The sequence below is a fragment of the Mustela nivalis genome (assembly GCF_964662115.1).
Source record: "Mustela nivalis genome assembly, chromosome: 6".
Taxonomy (NCBI): domain Eukaryota; kingdom Metazoa; phylum Chordata; class Mammalia; order Carnivora; family Mustelidae; genus Mustela; species Mustela nivalis.
Genome location: NC_139025.1, coordinates 44475794 through 44498013, shown reverse-complemented (window position 1 = coordinate 44498013; position 22220 = coordinate 44475794). Strand labels below are relative to the sequence as shown.

The 22220-nt window shown below is 36.0% G+C and overlaps 1 protein-coding gene across 2 annotated transcripts in view; it reads right to left on the bottom strand.

Moving 5' to 3' along the window:
- Positions 1-22220, bottom strand: part of WDHD1 (WD repeat and HMG-box DNA binding protein 1) — a 65020-nt gene that overhangs the window by 18257 nt on the left and 24543 nt on the right. For both annotated transcript variants that reach the window (XM_082735059.1, XM_082735060.1), the window contains exons 9-16: positions 22026-22132; positions 21514-21655; positions 16649-16859; positions 13138-13325; positions 11589-11773; positions 7591-7832; positions 4187-4324; positions 2535-2691 (exon numbers count right to left, since the gene is read on the bottom strand). In XM_082735059.1, coding sequence (XP_082591185.1) covers positions 2535-2691; positions 4187-4324; positions 7591-7832; positions 11589-11773; positions 13138-13325; positions 16649-16859; positions 21514-21655; positions 22026-22132 — 1370 coding nt within the window. The remainder of the gene's footprint in view (positions 1-2534; positions 2692-4186; positions 4325-7590; positions 7833-11588; positions 11774-13137; positions 13326-16648; positions 16860-21513; positions 21656-22025; positions 22133-22220) is intronic.

Below are 22220 nucleotides of genomic sequence, written 5' to 3'. Positions count from 1 at the left end.
CCTGGGATCATGATCTGAGGGGAAAGCAGATGCTTAACTGAATGAGCCACCCCGGTGTCTTGAGATCTGGCATTTCTAATAAGCTCCCTGGTGATGCTGATGCTGATGGTCCATGGATCACACTTTAAACAGCAAGTACTAGTACATCTGCAGAAAAAATCCTAAGGCAGATAAAAAAGCACATACATTTCTAATTCTGGTAGTTCTTGAGAAACTGCCTTCCATAGGGATTATAACCAATTATACTCCTATCAGCAATTATAAGCTTGATTATTTCCCCCCAGTCTCACCAACTAAGAGCGTTATCATTTTCAGATTCTCCTTACTCGATAAGTAAAAAGAGTGCTTTTAGAAGTTTTGATTCATATTTTTCTTATTTTGATATCAATCATCTTTTCACATATCCAAGAGCCATTTTTATTTTCTTTTCTAATTAGTGCCTTTCTAGAAATAGTCTCTACTTACAACTTCTGTAATATGATGTTCTTCAAGTGATTTTTCTCTTATTTGCTTAGCCAATATTCATTTTCCTCATTCAAAAGCTCCATCTCCCAATACCTGACCTCTAAAGGCTGGAATTTCTAAGGGGTGGATTCTGTGACCTTTTTGTTTCTTTCTTCTAAGTGATCTCGTTTATTACTATTACTTTATTTTTTTTAAGTGTTTTATTTATTTTTGAGAGAGAGAGAACATGTGAGTGTGGGGTGGGGGGGCGGAGAGAGAAGCAGGCTCCCCACTGAGCAGGGAAACCAATGTGGGGCTCAATCCCAGGACCTGGAGATCACGGCCCGAGCCAAAGGCAGCCACTTCACTGACTGAGACACCCAGGTGCCCCTTGTTTATTACCATGAATACTTTACTTACTATGAAGTATATACTTACTAAGAAGGTATAAAACTTTAAATACCTTCTATATTCTGGTGATTCCCAAATTTATATCTTACAGTCATATATTATAATACCTTCTTGATATCACCACTTAGATATTCTGCAGGCATTTCAACAATATACCCAAGAGCGAATTTGTTTTCACCTCTCATTTCTATAAATGGTATGACTATACATCTAGTTGCTTTAATTGGAGACATGGTTGTCATTATTGAGTCTTCTCTCTAACTCCCAACATGCCATCTATCAGAAAATCCTACTTGTTTCTATCTCAAATCTAGTTTCCTTAATTTCTACTGCCGCCACCCTAGTTCCAGCTACACTAGTAGCTCTGCTGGATGACTGCAAAATCTTCCTCAATGTCTCTCAAAGGAGGCACTGATAGCACTTGGGAAGGAAGGACGATCTGTAGTTCAGTAGGACCATCCTGCACATTCTAAGATGTTCAACAGCCCTGGCCACAGCTCTCTAGATGCCAGGTAACTCCTGATCATTGTAATGGCTAAAAATATGATCCTATGTCTCCAAACACTCTCAGAAAGCAGAATAAATTCCCCGACTGAAAACTGGGCTCCCTAATTTCAGTCTTACCTCTGCCAAGACATTTAGCACATGTATTTTTCTTTTTATAGTATAAATCAGATTACATCATTCCCCAGATAAAACTGTAGAATGGCTTCATGATACAATTTCAAATGAAATATTAACTTCTCTATATGGTCTATAATGCAGCCTATATCTAACTTTCCGATATCAGCATGGACTTATGCTTCCCATCAACCCTCAACTTCTTGTATGCTAGCCATTTTTGCATTCTTTCAATTCTTTAAATACACCTAGCTCTTTCTGACCTGAGGACTTTTATACATGCTGTCTATTCTGCATGGATCATTTTTCACTTCACTTTTGCCTCACAGACTCCTTGGTCTTGGGTCTCATTTTAATTCTATCTCTTTATCAAGAGTCCTATGTGATCATGCTACCTAGAATGTGCCCTTCTGTTATGCTCCATCGTGGGTCTGCTCAGATTAATTTGTGGCATTTATCCCAAGTAGTAATTAACATTTACTTATTTCTGTTATTGTCTCCCCAGTCTATAAGTTCCATGAAAGCAAAGAACTCTTTGTTCACCAAGTACCGATATAATGTCACTGCCAGTTGCTTAGACCAAGAAGATATCAAGTGTCAAAAAAGAAGAAAATATTTAATATTGAATAGAGACTAAATGGATTGAGAGTTGTACACCTGCAGTCAGCTACTAAATTTCCATTAGCCCTCTCTCTGGTTACAATTACTGAGCCCTTTAAAACTCTCAAAAAGCCACTGAATTATTCAATTCTAAATCACAGTTTAAAATAAAAGGCTGTAATAAAAGATGAAATGCCACATTTAGCTCTCCCTTCCCTGTCTGGCTGAAATAATACTAAAGTCTCACCATTAAATTTAACTTCTATTTTGTTCAGTAAGTTCTAAGTCAAGCAATCAGTTGAAAACTTCAAAATGAATTTCTAAGCTAGTAAATATGGAAAGCAAATATATGAACTAAGGTGAAGGACAAAAAAAAAAATTAAATACCTTTAAAGTGTATAAAATAAAAAATTTCACAGTACTTTTTAGAAACAACCAAGCACTTTCTAACAGCCTACCTGAGTTGCTGGGGATTTTCATGGATACCAACCACCCAGTAGTGATCAGATTTTCCTTTGCAGTGTTCTCTTGTGTTACATATTGGAGTCCATGTGTTACCAAGCCCTCTGTTAAGCATTCGAACAACACCTTCTGAATCCACATAACAGGGAGTACCTACACAGCAATTGAAAAAGGAATCATTTGGAGAAATAGCTACATATTTGTGAAATAAATCCTATATCAAAAATATATACCAATGATTCAAATGTCAGTTCTAAAGCAAAAAGGTGAATAATTAAAGATCATTTCCCACAAAACTTCATTAACCACACAGAGTAAGACCTAACTGAATAAAAGAAAAAAAAATTGCATGACTACAATTTACCCAAGGGAAAAGCTGATAGTTTCAGTGAGAACTATGCCACCTAGTGGAATATAGCAGTATTTTTTAAAGCCAATTTCAGTTTAAAAAAAAAAAAAAAAAGAGTTAAACCTGAATCTGAAGTTTCGCTAGTTAAGAGAGACTTGGAAAAATGACCAGAACCTGACGCACAGTGATGATATAGAGAAATTTGTGTTTAGTACTCTTCTTCTTGCTTTCTTGGCCTTGTCACTGTTGTATTCCTCAACTTCTACCTAAGCAATTCTTAACCTGAAAACAAGTCAGCATAGCATCTCTGTTTCCCACTTAGTCTGTTCTCATGTCAGGAAGTACACAGCATATTTGCTAATTACCCCTTTCATTATGTGACTTCATACACCTCTCACACTGCAAACAGCATGTTCCTCAAGTCTAGATCTAACTGGTAGGGGGAAAAAAATAAAGCTATATGAATGGAAGCTATTAATGGTCACATTAGAACATAAATAACCAATAAGGGGCACCTGGGTGATCAGTGGGTTAAAGCTTCTGCCTTCGGCTCCAGTCATGATCCCAGCATCATGGGATCGAGCCCCACGTTGGGCTCTCTGCTCAGCAGGGAGCCTGCTTCCCTCTCTCTCTCTGCCTGCCTCTCTGCCTACTTGTGATCTCTCTCTCTCTCTGTCATATAAATGAATAATAAAATCTTAAAAAAAAAAACTGCTAAAAAAAGGAAAGGGGAAAAAGTGAAGCTAATTTGAATAATATATTTTATTAAATCCAATATATCCAAAATATTATCATTTTAACATGTAATTAATATGAAAGAATTACTAAGATTCTTCTTTTTTTGTACTAAACTTTCAAAGTTTGGAGTATTTCATACTTACCACCATCTCAATCTGGATTAGCCACATTTCAAGTGCTCAATAGCCAGCCATGCATGGCTACCGCAGTAGACAGTGCAGCTATTGAAATTTCCTTTTTTTTTTTTTGCATAGAATCTCCTGGAAAAGCCACAACTTGACTACTGACTTGTATCTCCTCGTTATCTAAAATAAACTTCTGGAGAAATGTATTTCTCTCTTTGTATGTTTTCTAAACAGAATTCACATGAACATCAGATCTTATACATAAAAGAATGGCTATCTTGCCTAACAATTCCAGTTTCCCCACTGCCAACATAGTAGAGAAATTTACACATAGAATATAGATAATTCACCTTAAGAAAAATAATTAGGAATAAAACAATGGAACAATCTCTACTTGAAAAAATGTCTTTAATATAAATAAGTTAATTTATCTTGCCTTCAGCTGAAAATCCAACCCACACTAGGTAGGATTTCCTCGTAAGAGGAAGAGGATCACCATGTAAAATTTGTTTTTTCTTTTTCCCCAGCTCTAGCAGTTGAACTCCAAGGCACTGATCACCATCAAATCCTGCACCTAGTGAGAATATATAAATAGAAATCAGATTTCAAAGGCTATTTAGCTATAATGCAGTCTAGAGTACCTTCTGTGAACTGAACTGATTTTGTAATTAAACTCTATATTAACTAGCACTACTTTTTATGGATGACCCCCCTGACTGAGGTACCATTCTGGTATAAAGCAGAATACTACGTTACAGGGACTATTTATACAAAGTGGTATTAAGCGGTAATTCACTCACCCAAGAAATATTTACAACGAGCTTACTATGTGTGAGGTACTAAGGCTACAATAGTAAAGAAGACATATCCTCAGGAAATTTATATTCAGGTAGAAGACTAATTTTGGGGAAAAAAATGTTAAGTGTTAACAGAGAATTAAAATAATAATGTGATACAGAGTGTCAGACTGAGTGATTACTTTAGACTGGACAGTCTAAAGGTAGCCTGTGTGAGAAAGTAAAATTTAGCTGAGATATAAATTGCAAGTTAGTTAGGGGAAAGAGCTGTAATACAGTAAACAGAAGGAACAGCTAACGAAAAGATCCTAAGATGGCAACAAGATTGGTAAATTTGAAGAACACAAAGCAGCTAGTATGGCCAGAATGAACGATGAGAAAAAGTGGCAAGAGGTGTGGTTGAAGAGGCAGGCAAAGGTCAGATCATGTAGGACCTTGCTAGCTGTGATTAAAGGTTTGATTTTTATTCTAAAGCAATGGGAAGTCATCAGAGGAATTTGAGCAGAAGAGGGACATGTTCTGATTTATGTTTTTAAAAGATCACTCAGGTTGTTATATGGAGAATGGACAATGGAAGGCAAGGGTTGAAGCTAACAAGCCAGGTACAGGGCTACTAGTCCAGGAGAAGAGGGGTTTTAGTGGAGGAGATGAAAAGACGGTTTGGAATGTTTTACTTGATAGAACTGACATGGTGATATGACTTCACTGATAGGGTTGACGTGGGGGCGGTGAGGGCAAGAGAAGAATTCATGATTCATTTCTGACTTGACTGGCTGGGTTAAGAGTATGCCATTTACGCAGATGGGGAAAACTAAGTAAAAGGCAAGGCGGAAGGTAAAAAACAAAAACGCAAAAGTTTTATTATGACCAAATTTGAAATGAGTATCAAAATTGTACAAAGAGATTGCAAGTGGCCACTGGATATATAAGTCTGTAGATACAAGGAGAGGGTAGGGCTGGTGATACTAATTTATAGATCATGGACACACAGATCTATATAAAGCCACAGGCCCTGGGGTACCTGGATGGCTCAATTGGTTGAGTGTCTGCCTTTGGCTCGGGTGGTCCTGGGATCGAGCCCCACTTTGGGCTCCCTGCTCAGTGGGGAGCCTTGTACTCCCTCTCCCTCTGTCTACCACTCTGCCTACTTGTGCTCTCTCTCTTAAATGAATAAAAAAATCTTAAAAAATAAAATAATAAAGCCACAAGCCTTAAGGAGATATCCCAGGGTAGTTACTCAAGCTGTACTTTTGAGCTATGAGTCAAGAAATGAATTTAAAGTTGCAAATAGTATTTAAAGAAAATTGAAATCAGGGGCGCCTGCACGGCTAAGTTGGTTAAGCATCTGCCTTTGGCTCAGGTCATGATCCCACGGTCCTGGGATCTAGCCCCACACTGGGCTTCTTGCTCAGCAGGGAGCCTGCTTCTCTCCCTCTGCCTGCTGCTCCCGCTGCTTGTGCTCTTTCTCTCTGTCAAATAAATAAGATCTTTAAAGAAAATGAAATCAAGGAGTAAATACTGTCCATGAGTCTTTTATTTCAGTTACATTTACAGATATGTACAGAATAGCAATGTAGAATGTAGTTCTTATTAGGGCTAAGAGTCAAAAGACTGAAAGTTCCTCATCTAGAGAAGGTACTAAAGAAGCAGGGCTGTGATAGAGTCCTGGAGCACTCCAGCCAAGAGGCTGGCATAGGAGGTAGAGCCAGAAGAATAGCCAAAGGAGTTATCAGTAAAAAAACATCTAGAGTGATGTTACAGAATCCAAGAAAGGAAAGAGCTGGGTAGGGGATGAGTAAAATAGGTGGTGGGGTTTAAGGAATGCACCTGTGTGATGAGCACTGGTAATGTATGGAATTGCTGAATATTGTACACCCGGAACTAATATAATACTGTATTTAAACTAAGTTGGAATCAAAATTTTAAAAAAGAGAGAAAGATGGAACTAGAGTGTACTGTGCTAAGCAAAATAAGGCAGTCAGAGAAAGACAAATATATGATTTCACTCATATGTGGAATTTAAGAAACGCAACAGATGAAGATAGGGGAAGGGAAGGAAAAATAAAATATGATAAAAATAGAGAGGAAGAAAAAGCACAAGAGACTCAATAGTTAAGAGAACAAACTGAGGGTTGAGGGAGGGGAGGTGGGCAGGGGGATGGGTTAAATGCATGATTGGTATTAAAGAGGGCACATTTGTGATGCGTACTGGGTGTTATATGTAAATGATGAATCACTAAATTCTACTCCTGAAACCAATACTAACACTATTTATGTTAACTTGAATTTAAATAATATTTTTAAAAAATAGAAAATGTGTTTCTAATGGAATTATAAAAAAAAAAATAAGCATAAAAAGATTATCAGTACTCTTCCTTCTTTTCTTAAGTAAGCTCTAGGCCCAACATGGGGCTTGAACTCATGGCCCTGAGATGAAGGTTGCCTGCCCCCTATCAATAATCTTGATAAAATCAACAGCCATATTGGTCTAGAAATGTTAAACATAATTTTTTCCATTTGTACAGGGGTAATGCACTGTATTAAATATGTAAGGTCTTATCTACATGGGTTTGATTACAGAAACTAATAAAGTATTCTCTAAATAATGAAAACAAAATAATAATCTTGATAAAATCAGTCCTGACACATAGTGATGGGTACTGAAGACAGAATATGAAATGAAGGAAGCAGCAACTTTTTAAGTCATATTCAAACTGTCTTGGTCCTGTACACTACAAGTTAGTTTATTTTTTGAGGCATTTAAACTCTGAAAATTCTTACAGGATTTAAACATGGAAGTAACTAAACATGGAATTCTTTCTACAATACAGTTTTCCTACAAATAAAATATTTTCCTTTTCATTACTATAAGTGAATACAACAAAATTCTGTAAATTTGAAGACCATACTGATTCAAATACAAAATGAATGCAAAAGCAGGTATATAACCCAAAACAAAATAAAAGAAAGAGAAAAATTCTCAAGTAATTTTCATTTTACTTCAAGTCTCAGTAAAATTATAAAAGACTAGGAAAAAACCTACCTCTATGATAAACAATGAAAAGCTGTTCTCCATGTCCTGCCATTGATACTATAGGGCCAGGAAGACTGAAGATCTCTTTCTGAACACCTCCAATAGTGAACAGTCGAAGGAGCATGGCACTAGTGGCAGCAGCTGCCCATCCCAGACCAAGACATATGGCTTCAATATCTTCATTCTGAGGCATGTCTACTAACCACTCTTTGCTTGAATCCCAAGAACTGAAGTGCAGACAGTGAAGCTTGCTAAAAATTAAAACAAGACAGAAACAAACTTTCATATTTGCTATTTTATATCTATAAAACTAATCATGATACCCCAGTGACAAAACCAAATAGCTAATTTTTCTATTAAACATAAATAGTCCAAAAATAGCTTTGAAAAAGTAATTATGGGGGCGCCTGGGTGGCTCAGTGGGTTAAGCCGTTGCCTTCGGCTCAGGTCATGATCTCAGAGTCCTGGGATTGAGTCCCGCATCGGGCTCTCTGCTCAGCAGGGAGCCTGCTTCCTCCTCTCTCTCTGCCTACTTGTGATCTCTGTCAAATAAATAAATAAAATCTTTAAAAAAAAAAAGAAAAAGTAATTATGAAATATCCTTAAAATGGACTATATTAAAGCCATTTAACAGTCATGTTAACAGGAAAGTGCTCATAGCTTAATGTTAAATGAAAACAGGCAGACTAAAATCTGCAGAATAGGACCTTAGGTTGCAAATATACAGAAAAAGATGACTAAATTTTAAAAAAGAGATGAAGCATCAAAATGTTAAAGAGTTCTTTCACTGCCAAAAAAATTTAATACAGGAAAACAAAAGAAAAAAGGAAAAAAAAATCACACAATCCCACCAGCAAGATCACCAACCACTGCAAACAATTTGATGTTTCCAGTCTTTTTTCTTTGCATACATACAGACACATAAGTTATTAAAGTTAAGTTTGGGAATGCAGATACTATAGTATTCGGAAACAGAGGTAGTACTGATTTTCTGAAGAGTAATTTAAAATTCTATTTTTTTTTTTTTTTAAGAAATGTATTTATATGAGAGAGAAAGAGAGAACAAGTGCCTGAGTGGGGGTAAGTGGCAAAGGGAGAGGATGAAGCAGACTCTCTGCTCAGCAGAAAGCCTGATGCGGGGCTCAAACACAGGACCCTGGGATCATGACCTGAGCCAAAGGCAGACACTTAACCAACTGAGCCACCCAGGCACCTCTAAATTCAATTTTAAAATGAAAAGTCACATTGTATTTAGCTATGAAATAACATATCCAGGAAAACAGGGAAAGATATCTGAAATCAAAATTGCACATGGAAACAAATGTTCTAATTATGTGAAGACTCTGAGTTGGAGACACTGAGTCAACAGTGGTTTATTTTAGTGTACTAATTTAATTCAATAATGAGGTATTGAAAAAAATAATGAAGTAGTATGTGGATTTTACAATGTGTATATTAGGAAACCAATTAAAATGTTAAGATGAGTTTCTCAGACTTTAATGCAAACTCAAGCACCTGTAGATCTCATTAAAATGCAGATTCTGATTTAGGTCTGGGGTGGAGTCTGAGAATCTGTTTTTGACAAGCTTCAAGTGACCCATGCTCCTAGTTTGCGGACCACACTTAGAGCAGCAAGAAGCTAAGGTATCCGATTAGGATTTTAATTTTGAATCACCTCAGAGTTGGTAAAACCTAAATCAAGTGTATAAGCATTAAAATCAGCTGAAAAATCAGGAAAAGGCAATCTGGCTGAAATAACAGAAAGACGAATAAAAATTTTTCTTCTTCTTTAAAAAAATATGGATGGATTCAGCACTCCACTGCTTTTCCATCATAATTTTGTCTATGTATCTACTTAACAAATATCATTCTGCCCTCTCCCTTTTTAAAAAGAAGTTTCAATTCGGGGCGCTTGGGTCACTCAGTGGGTTAAAGCCTCTGTCTTTAGCTCAGGTCATGATCCCAGGGTCCTGGGATCGATGCCCGCACTGGGCTCTCTGCTCAGCGGGGAGCCTGCTTCCTCCTCTCTCTCTCTGCCTGCCTCTCTGCCTACTTGTGCTCTCTGTCTGTCAAATAAATAAATAAAATCTTTAAAAATATTACATAAAAAATTTTTTTAAAAAAAGTTTCAATTCTATTTTATAATGACAAAAAAACCCAAAAAGCAGAAAAAAAATCCAGGTCAGTAGTTGTCCAAGGCTGGTATTAACTGCAAAGGGATACAAGGGAATATTTTTGAGAGATAAAAAAACATTTTGAGGAGCACTTGGCTGACTCAGTCGGTACAACATGTGACTCTTGGTCTTGGGGTTATGGGTTTAAGCCCTACACTGCTGTAGGGATTACTTAAAAATATAGCAGCAATGTCCACAACAGCCAAACTATGGAAAGAGCCGAGCTGTCCACTGACAGATGAATGGATGAAGGAGATGTGGTACAGGGACACCTGAGTGGCTCAGCTGGTTAAGCGTCTACCATTGGTTCATGTCATGATTCCGCACTGGGCTCCTTGCTCAGTGGGAAGCCTGCTTCCCCTTTGCCTGTTGCTCCCCTCGCTTGTGTTCTCTCTCTCCTTCTCTTTCTCTCTGACAAATACATAAATTAAAAAAAAAAAAAGTAGACACACACACACACACACACACACACACACACACACAGGAGTATTACGCAGCCATCAAAAAAATGAAATCTTGCCATTTGTAATGATAGGATGGAACCAGAGTGTATGATGCTAAGTGAAATATGTCAATCAGAGAAAGACAATTATCATGATTTCACTCAAATATGGAATTTAAGGGGCGCCTGGGTGGCTCAGTGAATTAAGCCTCTGTCTTTGGCTCAGGTCATGATCTCAAGGTCCTGGGATCGAGGCTCTGATTTTCTGAGCCTACATCAGGCTCTCCGCTCAGCAGGGAGCCTGCTTCCCCTTCTCTCTCTGCCTGCTCCTCTGCCTACTTGTGATCTCTGTCTGTCAAATAAACAAATAGAATCTTTTAAAAAATATATTTAAAAATGTGGAATTTAAGAAACAAAACAGAGGATCATAGGGGAAACGAGGAAAAAATAAAACAGGGCAAAACCAAAGAGGGAGACAAACCATAAAAGACTCTTAATAATAAGAAACAAACTGAGGGCTGCTGAAGGGTATGCGGTTGGGGTGATGGACACTAAGAAGGGCATGTGATGTAATGAGTACTGGGTATTATATAAGAATGATGAATCACAGGTCTGTACCTCTGAAACCAAAAACATATATGTTAATTAAATGAGTTTAAATTTAAAAGTTTTTAAAAATTTAAAAAATTTTTTTGACTGTGACAGTTGATACATACACATTCGTTAAACTCACTAAACTGTATACCTAAGAAGTACATTTTATTATACATGAATTACACTAATAAAGTAAAGTTAAAAAGGGGGCAGGGGTTTGTACAAAAAGAAATCTAGAAAAGATACATACCAAATTGTTAACAGTGGTTATATCTGAAAGTAGAATTCTGGGGGGGATTTTTATTTCCTAAAAATCCTGTACTGCTTGTTTGTTTACAATATATATATTAAATATTATGTAATTATGTCTATAATATATAAGCAATTACAGAGATAATTATATAATTATAATTATAATTATATACCATATTATATACATCTATATATCATACATATCTTACAATAGTAATGAAACAGAGTAACAATGTTTTATCTAACTCTTTAGTTTCTCTTGCAATTATAAATTGTTAATTGTATCATGTCATTTCCCCTGCCCCCCCACAATGCAGGGCTTGAACTCACAACCCTGAGATCAAGAGCTGAGCTGAGATTAAGAGTCAGATGCCTAAACCGAATGAGTCACCCAGATGCCCCATGTCATCCTGATTTGTAGTTAGAGACTGTAAAGGACAGGACAATTAGGCAAAAAGAGACATGCTCTGAGGTACTATGTATGAAACTCTTCTGTATCTAACAATCCAGCAGTGACCAATTCTTCCTAATAATCTGGAATTTACCTTGGTAGTTCATCAGTACTTTCACATGCCAACAAAATAGCTTCATAAGATAGATCTGCTACTGTGTAATTCAAAGTGTTTGATAAGTGTGTTGCATGGTGTATGGAGGTATCATGGAACTCCACATCTATGGCATTGTCTTGCTCATCATTATAGCAGCGAATAATTCCAACAGAGTTCCATACCTATAAACATTAAGGTTAAATACAAGTCTGAGATAAATTAAAGGTCCTAAAATCAGTGGACTAAAGTAGTACAAATTAATAAATATTATAATTCAGTCTGTATTGAAATTGAAGTTATGGGAGCAAACACAGCTTAACTACCTTTAAATAGTTTCAAGTAACAGTAGTGACATCAGAACTACAATTACTACCTACTCTTTTCATGAGAAGAAGGCACATAAATATTTAGTAGCAAGTGGAGTATTTCATTTAATATTTTAAAAATTACATGACTGCCATAAAAAAATACAATTCTGAACAACCAAACTATTAAATTCCCCAACAGAAATATTTTAAAAATTTACTTACTTATAAATATGGATATAAATGACAGCATATTTTCCTGCTCCAACTAACTATTTTATATTGTAGGAATAAATATATACATTTTAAGGCAACATAAACCAATACCATTAAACATAAACCAATACCATTTAGAAAACTTATCTTCCACCCATATATACTACAGGCTCACACTTTCCTCTACTACAAACAACTATAAATAAAATATGTAACAACAAGAAATTAAGACCTATTACTTGATGATGACTACGGACACCCATTAACAGTTTTAGTAAAATAAAACATCACTTCTAATATTTACATACAAATTTATGCCAGGCCTATCCTTTCAAAAAGGACAAGAGGCAAAGTCCTCAGTGGAAAGCCTCAAATAAATAAAAATATTAAACTTTTTAGTTCTCAGAACAAAAAGCTAATATATTCATTCATCCATTTAGGAAATATATTCTTAATGCCTACTGTGCCTTACCTTGTTCTAAGTGCTATCAGTAAACAAAACAAAAAAAATTTCTTATCCTTCTGGAGTTTATATTCCAGTGGGATGGGGTGGGGAAAAGGGGCAGATAGTTTGTTTTCCATAGTACTTATCATGATCTAATATATTATATTAGGAGCCGCCTTCAAAAAATACCTTCTAACCAGTGTTTTGGAAACAGTATAAACTTCTATATTAAAATATGAGAAATAAAGTTTGGAAGTACAATCAAGAGATATTGCAAGATATATAGTCACATTATGTTCATTATGTCACTTTGCAAAGCAGATTTTTTTTTTTGCAAAGCAAAATTTTATTTAATGTGATTTCCAATAATAAGGTTGAAATAAGGTTAAAACTGTAAATTAACCATAAAATAAATAAACCACAAAATTATAATGAACCAAAGTGATTTTGGCCAGTTAATCAAGGTTTTAAAAAATATTATGTACCAAACAAAACTAACTATAGTGAGAGAGATAAAACACTTACAGTTTAAAGAGTTAAATAAAACGATTTTAAAGTTAAATGTAGATCCAAGGCTTACCATGAACCTATGCGTGAGATGCATGGGAGTAGAACCTGACTGGAATGGCTTTTGCCGGGGAGTTGGCATTGGCCCATCATAAAACGGCCTTTGGGATGTTACAAGTGGTAGATTATGAATGCTGTTGGCCTGATCATCTTCGTCTTCCTCTTTGGAAAGACTAGAACCAGCTTTTAACAAGGTAACATCTAGAAAATAAAAAATCATACTTAGAGAATCATAAATACCAATGATGTAGAAAAAGGAAAGCATTATGAAATCTAAATAAACTTTTTTATTCATATTTAATAATACTAGCATGCTATCTGCCTCTTCTATTAACATTTACAGTTATGGTACAAAACAATAGAGGGTAAAACTGTTGGTATGGCAGTGGCACCAGTCTGTATTAGTAGTCAATTCATTGTTAACCACCACTCAATTGCTGTAAAAATATTAATTCTGTTGAATCTTGATCCAACATAGATTTTTTAAAAATGTTCTTTGTGCTAAAATACGAAGTGTGCATAAAGAGTGACGTCCACCTCAAAAAAAAAAAAGCATTTGTGCAACTGAGTTATAAGCTGAACTAGTTGATTTTTTCACAGAACACCATTTATACTTCAAAGAATGCCAAATAAACTATGGCTATGCAGTCTTTGGTATTTGGTAAACATTTTCTTTAAATAAATGAAGTTAATCATTTAAGAAAAAATAACTGACAGAATTTGTTGTCAATGATAAAATTTGAGTTTTCAAGCAAAAATCAGAATATTAGAAAATGGGGCACCTGGGTGGCTCAGTGTGTTAAGCCTCTGCCTTCAGCTTGGGTCATGATCCCAGGGTCCTGCGACTGAGCCCCAGATCGGGCTCTCTGCTCGGCAGGGAGCCTGTTTCCCCCTCTCTCTGCCTGACTCTCTGCCTACTTGAGATCTCTCTCTCTCTCTCAAATAAATAAATAAAATCTTAAAAAATATATATTAGAAAACTTGTACCTGCCACCATGAGCCTGACTGCTTCCTAATATTTAAAAACTTCTGATGAGATTGGTGATGATACTGATACTGGATAATAGTGTCAAAATTAAAAGACCTGCAGACCTATAGTGAACCAGTATTTTCCAAATTACCAATGCATATATTTTAAAATCAAACATGGTAAATTAAAAGATTCATTCAAGTCAGACCAATGGATTTTAATGTAATACAGCTGGAATATTCACTGGAGTTTCTGGATTCCACATTGCAAGTAAGTTGAGTTTTCAGTACAGAAGCAAAGAAGACTATCTAGAAGTATTTCTTTTCTTTTTTTTTTTTTTTAAAGATTTTATTTATTTATTTGACAGACAGGAATCACAAGCAGGCAGAGAGGCAGAGAGAGAGAGGAAGGGAAAGCAGGCTCCCCGCTGAGCAGAGAGCCTGATGTGGGGCTCGACCCCAGGACCTTGAGATCATGACCTGAGCCGAAGGCAGAAGCTTTATTTAACCCACTGAGCCACCCAGGCTAGAAGTATTTCAACAGGCTGTTAAAATACTCCCTTTTCAAACTACATGTTCATGTGAGCCTGAATACTATACACATACGTCAAGTAAAAACAACATATATGACAACAGACTGAACTCTAAGGCATTATGAGAGAATTCAAGTCATCTTCTATGCTAGACATTAAAGAAATTTTCAAAAGGATAAAATAATGCCAATTTTCTTATGAAATTTTTTCATCTGAAACATTATTATGTATACATAAATGAGTTTATTGTTATTTTAAAGTAAATATTTTTTTAATTTCTTAGTTTTAGTTTCTACCATGGTAAATAATGATGTAACTCCACAAATAATTTTGAGATCCTCAAAAGTTTTTAAGAATGTAATGAGCAGGGGTGCCTGGGTGGCTCAGTGGGTTAAAGCCTCTGCCTTCAGCTCAGGTCATGATCCCAGGGGGCCTCTGCTCAGGAGGGAGCCTGCTTCCTCCTCTCTCTGACTGCCTCTCTGCCTACTTGTAATCTCTATCTGTCAAATAAATAAATAAAATCTTAAAAAAAAAAAGAATGTAATGAGCTCCTGAGATCAAACATTTGAGGACTTCTGTTGTATAAAACCCGTATGATTTAAATGTAGCACAATTTACCACCACAAAATGGTATTTAGCATTTGATAATACCACTTATTTGATAATGATACATTTATTTGATAATGTTAAATGTACTATTTTAGTATATAAGTTGTTGCAACAGGCACTTTATAAATTTTTATTTTATTTTATTTATTTGTTTGACAGAGAAAGAGACAGCGAGAGAGGGAACACAAGCAGGGGAAGTGGGAGAGGGAGAAGCAAGCTTCCTACTGAGCAGGAAGCCTGATGTGGGGCTCGATCCCAGGACTCCGGGACTATGACGTGAGCCAAAGGCAGATGCTTAACAACTGAGCCACCCAGGCACCCCTAAAGTGTTCTCTCAATTGTTATCTCTATTTCTTTAACAGATACTATACTATTCGGGTTACATATTTCTTGAGTTAGCTTGGTAGCTTATATCAAAGAATCATCCATTTTATCAAAGTTGTTACATTTATGGGCACAAAGTTGTTCATAACATTCTCCTTTATTCTTCTGTTATTAATAGCAGTGCTATCTTATATGTATAATTTTAAATTTTCTAGTAGCCATATTTTAAATAGTAAAAAAAAAACCCAGGTCTAATTAATTTTAATATTATTCTATATTAAAACATTATAATTTCAACACGTACTCATGTAAAAAAAGGACTAAAATATTTTACACTCTTCTCATATTCTCTTCAAAATCTGGTTGCGTTTCACACTTACAACACATCTCATTTTAAACTAACCACATTTCAAATGCTCAATAGCCACAGGTAGTTAGTGGCTACCATACTAGATAGTATAGGTCTATAGGATCTATGGTGATGAGTCGCCTTTCATCACTTATATTAGTCATTTGGGTCTTCTTTTCCTTTCTGGTCAGTCAGATTCAATGACTTTACCAATCTTTTTAAAGAACTAGCTTTTGGTTTCACTGACTTTCTTTATAGGTTTTTGGTTGTCAATATCATTGAATTGTTTATTTTCTTCTTTCTGCTAGTATGGATTTTAATTTCCTCTTAATTTTCTAATTTGCTAAAGCATAAGCTTAGATCATTGATTTGAAACCTTTCTAACAAGTATTTTTTTTTTTAAAGATTTTGTTCATTTATTTGACAGACAGAGGTCACAAGTAGGCAGAGAGGCAGGCAGAGAGAGAGAGAAAGAAGCAGGCTCCCTGCTGAGCAGAGAGCCCGATGTGGGGCTCGATCCCAGAACCCTGGGATCACGACCTGAGCCGAAGGCAGAGGCTTAACCCAATGAGCCACCCAGGTGCCCCCAAGTATTTGATATTACACATTTCCCTCTGTACACTGCATTAGCTACATTCTGTAAATTTAATAATGACTTCAAATAAAAAAATCTTTTCAATGAAAAATTGAAAAGATCAATCAATGGGATGCACAATCATATCCACAAAATCAACACATACCAACTGAATTATCATCATCTTCTAGGATGTGACTTCGTTGTCTAGGACGACCTGAGGCCAGCATGAGGTCATCATCTTCTTCCTCATCATTTATAATCCTCTTTGAAAAAGAGGGAGTCTCAACTGCATTGTCATTTAGAAAATCACCAGCATTATTTGCATCATCTCCATCAAAAAGATCATTGTAATCCTTTTCCACTTTGCTAGATACCTTGAACAAATTAACACAAATTACAAAGTATCAGTGAACTATTTAGATAGACTCCTTTAATCAAATGGCAATTCTGTAATACACACCTATACATTCTACCATGTAAGCAAATGTACCTGACAAGAATAATAAATGTATTTACAAGGACTGTATTTATATTTATGTGAGAACTAGTCATTACTTTAAGTGCCTTACAGACTAAGGATGGGACAGGAGTGCAGGACAGATATGTAAAGAACTACTGTATATATACCCAAATACAAGGTAAGATTTTACTCCTCAAAGGTCATTCTCCAGAGAAGTCACCTTAAGTCCCTAAAAATGTCTTTTATTATAAGATTCTCTCATTTACTTTTATTAAATTGATTTTATACTGCTTAGGTAGAATATGTTTGCTTTCAATGATCTCAGTTAAAGCTAGTTTTTTTGTGGGCTTTCTTTTGATGCTTATAAAAGTAAATGGATAGAACCAACAGACAAAGGAAGCAAGAAAGTTCAACACTAATCCCTGATTACTGGGAATATGAACAATGTAGATGTAGAATCTACCTTTGTAGACCCCAGATGACTGTAAACAGTTTTTTAGATCACATTACTGTATTTGTTGGGTAATCTCCATGCCCAACGAGCGCCTTGAACTCACAACCCTGAGATTAAGAGATGCATGCCCTACTGACTCAGAAAGCCGATGAGATCACTTTAAAAAGTGAATAGTGGGGGCGCCTGGGTGGCTCAGTGGGTTAAGCCGCTGCCTTCGGCTCAGGTCATGATCTCAGGGTCCTGGGATCGAGTCCCGCATCAGGCTCTCTGCTCAGCGGGGAGCCTGCTTCCCTCTCTCTCTCTCTCTGCCTGCCTCTCTGTCTACTTGTGATCTCTCTCTGTCAAAAAAAAAAAAAAAAAAAAAAAAAGTGAATAGTGGGCTCCTGGGTGGCTCAGTAGGTTGAGTGTCTGAGCTGAAGCTCAGGTCATGAACCCAGGGTCCTGGGATCAAGCCCCATGTCTGGGTCCTTACTCAGCAAGGAGTCTGCTTTTTCCTCTGTCCTTCCCTCTGCTCATGCTCTCACACTCAAATAAATAAAATCTTAAAAAAAAAAAAGAATACTAAGCAGATACACTGTAGAGCTCACAGGTGACTCCCATAGTATAAATGAATGTACAAATGCTCAATACATTTGTTATTGTATAACAATTTTTTTTACAACTGTATAACTGTACAAATGTTAAGCCAATGGAAGCTTATAGTTTGGTAAAAATTCTTTTTTTTTTAAATTTTATTTATTTATTTGACAGAGTAAGAGAGGAAATATAAGCAGAGGAAGCCAGAGAGGGAGAAGCAGGCTTCCTGCTGAGCAGGGAGCCCAAAGTAGGGCTCCATCCCAGGATGCTGGGTTTATGACCTGAGTCGAAGGCAGATATTTAATGACTGAGCCACCCAGGCGCCCCTGGTATAAAATTCTAATGAGAGCACCATCAACAGATTCAAAAAGACTTTATCACAAATCTTTTAGATGGAAATACATAAAATTGTGTTCTAGAAAACTAATGTTTAATGAAAGGAGAGAACAGAAATAAAAAATGCTTCTAAACTCTTATATTTAAACATATGATCTGAAAATAATAATTAAGAACTAAATGCTCTAGGAAGGTTTGCTTTTTTTAAATATTTAACTATTTTATCTTTAGTCCTAGGAGTTTACATACTCACTTGGGTTAAAAACTTTTTTTGGATTTTCTTTTTAAAAAATGAGGAATTTTATCGGAGAAATTAAAATCAAAACCTCATTGAGATACTACCACCTTATACCAGTTAGAATGGCCAAAATTATCAGGACAGGAAACAACAAGTGTTGGAGAGGATGTGGGGAAAGGGGAACACTCTTACACTGTTGTTGGGAATGCAAGTTGGGGCAGCCACTTTGGAAAGCAGTGTGGAGATTCCTCAAAAAATTAAAAATAGAGCTATCCTATGACCTTGCAATTGCACTACTGGGTATTTATCCCAAAGATACAGATGTAGTGAAAAGAAGGGCTATATGTACCCCAATGTTCATAGCAGCAAATAGCCACAGTTGCCAAACCGTGGAAAAAGCCAAGAGGCCCTTCAACAGATGAATGGATAAAGAAGATATGGTCCACACATACAATGGAGTATTATGCCTCCATCAAAAAGGATGAATACCCAACTTTTTTTTTATCAACATGGATGGTACTGGAGGAGATTATGCTGAGTGAAATAAGTTAACCAGAGAGTCAATTTTTATATGGTTTCACTTACTTGTGGAGCATAAGGAATAACATGGAGGACATTAGGAAAAGGAAAGGAAAAGTGAATTGGGGTAAACCAGAGGGGGAGATAAAGCATGAAAGACAATGGACTCTGAGAAACAAACTGAGGGTTTTGGAAGGGAGTGGTGGGAAGGTGGGTTAGCCTGGTGGTAGGTATTAAGGAGGGCAGGTATTGTGTGGAGCACTGGGTACAGTTGCATAAACAATGAATCTTGGAACACTGAAAAAAAAAAAGGACTTTTGCCTTATACTTACGATGATGTCCATAAAGTATTAGATGTATTATGATAGGAATATGTACTATGAAGAATAAAAGCAAAAAAGAAAAGAATGAGCAGTTAAGGGTTAAGGTTTTTTAAGAGGTAACCTTTAAACTAAAAACTGTTTTACAATTTACTTCATTTTTATCAGTTACACATGCATATAAATTAGTCAGTTAGGTTTATTATAAAAATGAAAATAGTCCTCCTGCACAGCCTCCAACTTACTTTTCTATTCTATTGGACAATTCTTTTGATAACTTCCTCCATAGTTTTAAATAATATTCTAGTGTTATTTTTTTTTTGGCTTTTCAGTTTTAATTATTATCTATTAAATAGATTCTATTAACTTCTATATATTAGGAAATATGAGGATTTGGTATAATTTTCAACCACCCCTATTCTCTTGTATGTATGTACATTATTCTCCTACTCCAATCCTCCCAATATAGAGATTATTATGACCATATAGATGATATTCATCGTTGAATAAAAATACTAACAGCTATTCATGGTTGACTATAACTTATAAAGTGTTGTGTTAGAGACCTTCTAATTCTATACATAATTCATATAATCCTCACAATAAAACTCTACATGGTAGACATTATTGCCATCCTCATTTTATAAATGTGGCATATTGTGACCACTTTTCCTTCCTTTTGTAATTTTTTTCCCTGGAGTTAAGAATCCTCTCTCTTTAAGCCTTCTTTCTTGGACAGATTCCCCAAAACCAATTCCAATCTCTTGCCTGAAAAGCCTAAAACCAGCTGACAATGCCCTGGGGCCAACTATGAAAAATAGGCTGGGAATTTTAACTTCCAAGTATATACACTTTCATTTAATCCTTTTCAGTACAGTATTCCTCCTCCACCCAATGCTTCTCAACTGTACCCAGTGCACCAACCAAAGACCTCTGTTTTACTTTTTCTAGAGAACAAATTTCCAGCATTCTGCCAGAATATACATGACAGTGAGGGAACATTAATGCTGAGATTGGAGATATTACTTGTTTGAGCACATTAGGTGTCCACATTAATGCTGAGATTGGAGATATCTAGTTGTTTATTAAACCAACCTTCTGTTTATAGCCCCAGTTTTAGATGTGTCTAGTGCTACCAAATTCTGAAATCATTAAGGGATTCAGTCAGGCAGTGAAATACTATTTCAGGCAGGCAGTCTAAATTGCATCTCTGCTTTCCCCCAACTATGGTCTTAGGAGTCAATTTTTTGACTTTTTAAGAAACTAAACTTAAGTTTCCCATCATGCTTCTATTTTCCAGGGGTTCCAGTATCAGTATCCGAGTAGACATAAATGGAGGGGGGGCGGTTAAGTAAATGATCTTTAACTGGAACCCTAAACCAAGACTTAAAATAAGACTGGGTATATTTGCCATGTAGGAGGAATAACAAACAAAAATAAGGAGTTGTATAAAACAAGGTGGCCTGTTTAAAGCAGTTCAGTAACGCCAGATGGCTAAGCATTAAGAGATATAAGGGTAGCTCTAAGAGTTAAAGCTAATTCAGAGCAGAAAAGGTTTACAGGCCAAACTAAGCTATACTTATTAACCCTAATTTTTATCTATATTTATTTAAATAACAACCTCCAGAAAACCAGGATACTAAAATATCCAGTGGTATTCCTTATAAAGCCAAGGAATATTAATAGGCATTCTATGGAGGGGAATCCATAAGTTTCTCAGTAAAATATATTTAGGAAGCATTAGGTCAAACAAATTTGTTTGTTTTTTTTAAAGATTTTATTTATTTATTTGACAGAGAGAGATCACAAGTAGACAGAGAGGCAGGCAGGGAGAGAGAGGGAAGCAGGCTCCCCGCTGAGCAGAGCGCCTGACGCGGGACTCTATCCCAGGACCCTGAGATCATGACCTGAGCCAAAGGCAGCGGCTTAACCCACTGAGCCACCCAGGCACCCCAGGTCAAACAAGTTTAAATAATTTTCTTTATGACAGGTAATTACTGAACATCTAATATAACATGAATTGTGATTGTCCAAGAAAGTAATGTATTTTGTGGTGTTTTCCAAACCCATATGACAATAAAAGACTTTGAAAAAACTATTCCACCATCTATTTATTACTTGTTACCTTACTGCTTGATGTCTTTCCACTGGGTTCACAAACATTCTCCAGAAGCCCTAGATTTCCTTCTGCATCAGTATAAGCTATTCGACCACAAGTAGGATGCCACGCCAGGCCACAAATTGCATAACCCTTCTCATGTTTCACCCTAAAATTAAAAAGTGAGTTCTTAAAACAGTACCAAAGTATATAAACTATACATTGCTTTAGGTTAATTTTAATTAGAAAGGTTAAATGACTTCTGACAAACTAATAACTATATACTATATGTTTGTATTCTAACAGTCTAATAATTGCAAAAATTTGAAATGCTTCATAATAAAACAAAAAATCTAATAGAAATGAGAAAAAAACAAAAATAAAAACAAAAACAATAAAAAAAAGAAGGGGGGGTGTCTGGTTGGCTCAGTCAGTATAGCATCCAACTCTTGATCTCAGGGTCATGAGTTTGAGCCCCACACTGGGTATAGAGATTAGTTGGGAAAAAAAAAAAGGACAAAAGATATGTTGAATCATACCTTTCCATGCATTCTTTGGTTTCCACATTCCAAACTATAATTAAACCATTAATACTCCCTGCAGCTAAATATTGCCCACAGGGAGACCAGGTTACTATATTTAGGGCCTATGAGGAAAAACAATGAGTAAATAACAATCTGCACAATTCGAAACTAAACACTTATTTTTATTACCAAATTCAAATTTTTACAACC